General features: G+C 39.2%; 2 protein-coding genes across 3 annotated transcripts in view; one reads left to right on the forward strand and one right to left on the reverse strand.

Moving 5' to 3' along the window:
• The window catches only part of LOC107742295 (tumor necrosis factor ligand superfamily member 10-like), an 18,470-nt gene that overhangs the window by 10,567 nt on the left and 4,033 nt on the right, over window positions 1–3,870 (forward strand). For both annotated transcript variants that reach the window (XM_016555211.1, XM_016555212.1), the window contains 2 exons: window positions 3,479–3,515; window positions 3,722–3,823. In XM_016555211.1, the coding sequence (XP_016410697.1) occupies window positions 3,479–3,515; window positions 3,722–3,823 (139 nt within the window). The remainder of the gene's footprint in view (window positions 1–3,478; window positions 3,516–3,721; window positions 3,824–3,870) is intronic.
• LOC107742294 (H(+)/Cl(-) exchange transporter 5-like) overlaps window positions 3,835–3,870 on the reverse strand; it is a 33,278-nt gene continuing 33,242 nt past the window's right edge. The window contains exon 14 of the mRNA XM_016555209.1: window positions 3,835–3,856. The gene's annotated coding sequence lies outside the window, so the exon portion shown is untranslated. The remainder of the gene's footprint in view (window positions 3,857–3,870) is intronic.

Below are 3,870 nucleotides of genomic sequence, written 5' to 3' on the forward strand. Positions count from 1 at the left end.
TAAAGGGGTGATATGATGTTGCTAAAAAGAACATTGTTTTGTGTATTTGGTGTAATGAAATGTGTTTCTGTGGTTTAAGGTTCAAAAAACACATTATTTTCCACATACTGTACATTATTGTACATTATTGTTTCTCCTCTATGCCCCGCCTTTCTGAAACGCGTCGATTTTTACAAAGCTCATCGGTCTGAAAAGCGAGGTGTGCTCTGATTGGCCAGCTATCCAGTGCGTTGTGATTGGCCGAATACCTCAAGTGTGTGACAGAAATGTTATGCCTAACGTTATAGTAATGTATAGAAATGTTATAGTAAAAACAATGTTTAAAAAGATTTCGAATTTAAATGAATGCTTTTTAAAATGTTCTATTTATTCAAGAAAAGCGTCACTGTTTCCAAAAAAAATATTAAGCAGCACAACCGTTTTCAACAGTGATAACAATAAGAAATGTTTTTGATGCACCAAATCCGCATATTAGAATGATTTCTGAAGTATCGTGTGATATTGAAGACTGGAGTAATGGCTGCTGAAAATCCAGCTTTTGAATCACTTTTTAAAATATATTAAAACACAATATACTTCTACTATATTGTAATAATATTTCACAATATTTCTTTTTACTGTATTTTTGATCAAATAAATTCAGCCTTGGTGAGCACTAGAGATGTCTCACAAACAACATTTAAAAAAATCCTTACTGACCCCAAACTATAATATATATATATATATATGTGTCTATAATATATATGTCACACAAATTACACTCTCACTGATATAATCCAATCAGTCGGTCATATTACTGGCAGACCAACTGAATTACATTCTCCTGGTCAGAGGATTTCATAAATATTTAGTTCATACAAAGGCTTACTTTTGATTTAAGTGTAATGGTCCAGTGATCACATTTTTAGTGGTTGTAATGTAGTTCTCATTTATGCTACAACTAAGCGGAGTTGTAACTTACGCACAGCTGGAGCAGCCGCCCCAGGTGAATAGATGCAGACTTTTACAGGGGGGAGGGAAAGAAAAAAAGAGAGAGATGAATTCTCATAGTGCTTAAGGTCAGACTGTTGGGCTCTGTAGTGGAACGGTGAAGGGGGCCAGGGGACAGAGGAATGGGGCCGACCTCAGACGGCAGCCAAGAATGGCAGGAAACAACTTGTAAGCATACACACACACCCCATTCATTTAAAGGCCCATAACAGGCGTGCACTGATTTTATCCAGCGTGTGTGTCCAGTAAGTATAGTGTGTATGTGTGTGTGTGTCTATCAGTACTGTGTGGGTTATTAGCCGTTTACCTGAGTCACACTGAGCAAAGTCTAGCATTCAGATTTATTGTTCACCGTGCTTTACGCCCCAAGGAAAGCAACAGTTATTTATTAATATTCCTCCTGGAGGAAGGGAATGCGCTGTGCTTCAGAATCTCAACGACAGAGCAAACTCTGGCACTTACGGCTGTTTTAAAGTATTGGATTGATCTCGACTGAGCTCAGCTGGAGAGGACGCTAATGGCTTTCTTCGCACGCTGTGTGCATGCACTCACCAACTTCCTGCTCCTTGAATGAAGGAAAAATCTTCCCTGGCCGTTTGCCTTTTTCTGGCGCACGGGTGCAGGAGGCCAAAGGTTTAACGCTGGGTGTGTTTATTGTTATTGTTGAGGTCTTTGTATGGGCCTGTTCTCTGCCCTCCACCTTCTGAACTATGTTGTGTTTTCCAGAAAACAGATTGCGCACTCACTTTAACTAGGCCTCACTGAGTCCTTAGCCAGAAAAAAGCCTGTGTGATGGATTCTTATTGGAATTTCTGTCATAAATGGGAACCAATCCGAAAGAATCCTAATGGGATCAACTAAGAATCCCATAAGATCTTACTGGATAAACCAAAATGCCTACAGGAGTTTTGGATTCTTAATTTATTCTTGCAGTCCAATAGGATGTTGTGTTGTGTATCTATCTATCTATCTATCTATCTATCCATCCATCCATCCAGAAAAGTAGAATAATACATAGCAGAGTAAATACAATAAAAGCAGCATAGCAGGAAAGAGTATACTAATTATAAAGACAATTTAAATGATTTCTATCAATCTTGTTCGCTTTTTCCTTCTGTCTTTCTTGTATGACATGCTGCATGTACAAGAACATGCTAGTAAAACAGCCCTTTATCTGCTCCATATGTGAAACATGGAATTGATTTCAGGATCATTTACCAGAAATTATGGTGAAAAAGTATAAGCCTTGGTCAGAAATCCATCTCTGCTGTGGCCTGGAGATTATGTCACGTTATAAAGGCTGCAGGCGCTCGGCTGTCTGATGAATGGAGAAGAGAGAGAGAGCGCCAAGAACAACAGAGACTCCATCACACACTCACTCTTGGATGATGCCAGACAGAGGGGGGCTGGGGAGGCGGGGACAGAGAGAGAGAGAAGGGAATAAACTATTATTCCTTAAGAAGAAGAAAAAAAACAGTCATTTGTTGATTTATCAACACAGTCATGTCAGAAAGCTAAAATTAAAGTGTTTGCTTTAAAAAGCCGTTAATATTTTAACACAGACAGTCATACACAACAACCGAACATATCGTAATGTACTGCGAAACACTGAAAGGCAAAACACCATAAATTCTATACATTAACACATATTATAAATCTTACATGCCAAACTTTATATTTCTTGTAACTAGTGGCATTTAACCGTTATCCAACAAGTATTCAAGAGAGTGGAAGGAAAATGTGCGGAGAGGTCAAAACCAGCCTGAGGGAGTTGGGTTAAACTTTGGCTTGTTAGTAGATTTTTGAAATCTGAACGACTTTGTGGATATGGAATTTTTTTTTTCCCACCGCTGATGAAATTCCCTATTATTTGACGTGGTGTTTTTTGCTGAATGGTTTTAATGCAGTGATTCAGTCCCTGACTACATTTTTAACAAATCATCAAGAGGTTTCAATTAATTTAATTTAGGTAAATCAGATGGTGTTTGGAACGTACTAAATCCCAGAGCTGAGGCTGGCCTGAGGCGATGGAAATGAGCCAGTAATCAGTGTGTTTTTAGTTCAAGACCCGGCCGGTGGGACTAATGATCTGGATGCTGGGGTTTGACTGGTTGAAATATGGCCGTCACAGGCTACTGAAAAACAGCCCTTGAGAAAGGTCACCTTAAAAACTATTCTTAGCTGTTTTCACCCTCCAGCTCAACACAACGTGATCGTTTCTGTGCTTAGAAACTGTCATCTTCAAAGGATAAAAAAATGTAAGTGTTTCTGTAATAAAATGGACAATTAACTTAAGTTGCGGTTTCGTAACTTGAGGTAAACTTTAACCGCAGTTATCTGCCTGTGTGACAAGAAACAAAAACCAAAAAGGGGGAAAGACACGCTCATAAAACTGAATCATCTAGTTTCACATTCCTGTGAACAATCTAGAATTTGAAGAGTCATCACATGTCACTGTACTAATGGGACTTTTTTGTTTTTGCCACAGGTTACAGACAGTATCATCTCCAAACAGGCTTTACACGGTGAGTATACGATCAGTCATTTCTCTGTAATCGGCAGAATCACAATTACAGCTTAAAGTACAGTGCTACAGAAACAATGACAAAAATAGACTGTACCGGAACACAGTGCAGTTCCAAGATCAGTTCAACATGTCTTGCGCAACACCAGTAAATATTTTATGATGTATTTGAATGTGCTGATTGTCTACTGTCTGTCTCTCCCTCAGAAGCAAGAGCCATGCCCCATTCATATAATACATCAGGGTCAAAGTTTATGACCACAGTGACACAGCGACCATCAGCCCACCTGACCCTTAGCAGCCTGCCAGGTGAGCTTCTGTCTGTGTGTGTGTGTGTGTGTGTGTGTGTGTGTGTG

The sequence above is a fragment of the Sinocyclocheilus rhinocerous genome, unplaced genomic scaffold, assembly GCF_001515625.1.
Source record: "Sinocyclocheilus rhinocerous isolate Xijiao unplaced genomic scaffold, SAMN03320098_v1.1 scaffold75, whole genome shotgun sequence".
In the NCBI taxonomy this organism is placed as follows: domain Eukaryota; kingdom Metazoa; phylum Chordata; class Actinopteri; order Cypriniformes; family Cyprinidae; genus Sinocyclocheilus; species Sinocyclocheilus rhinocerous.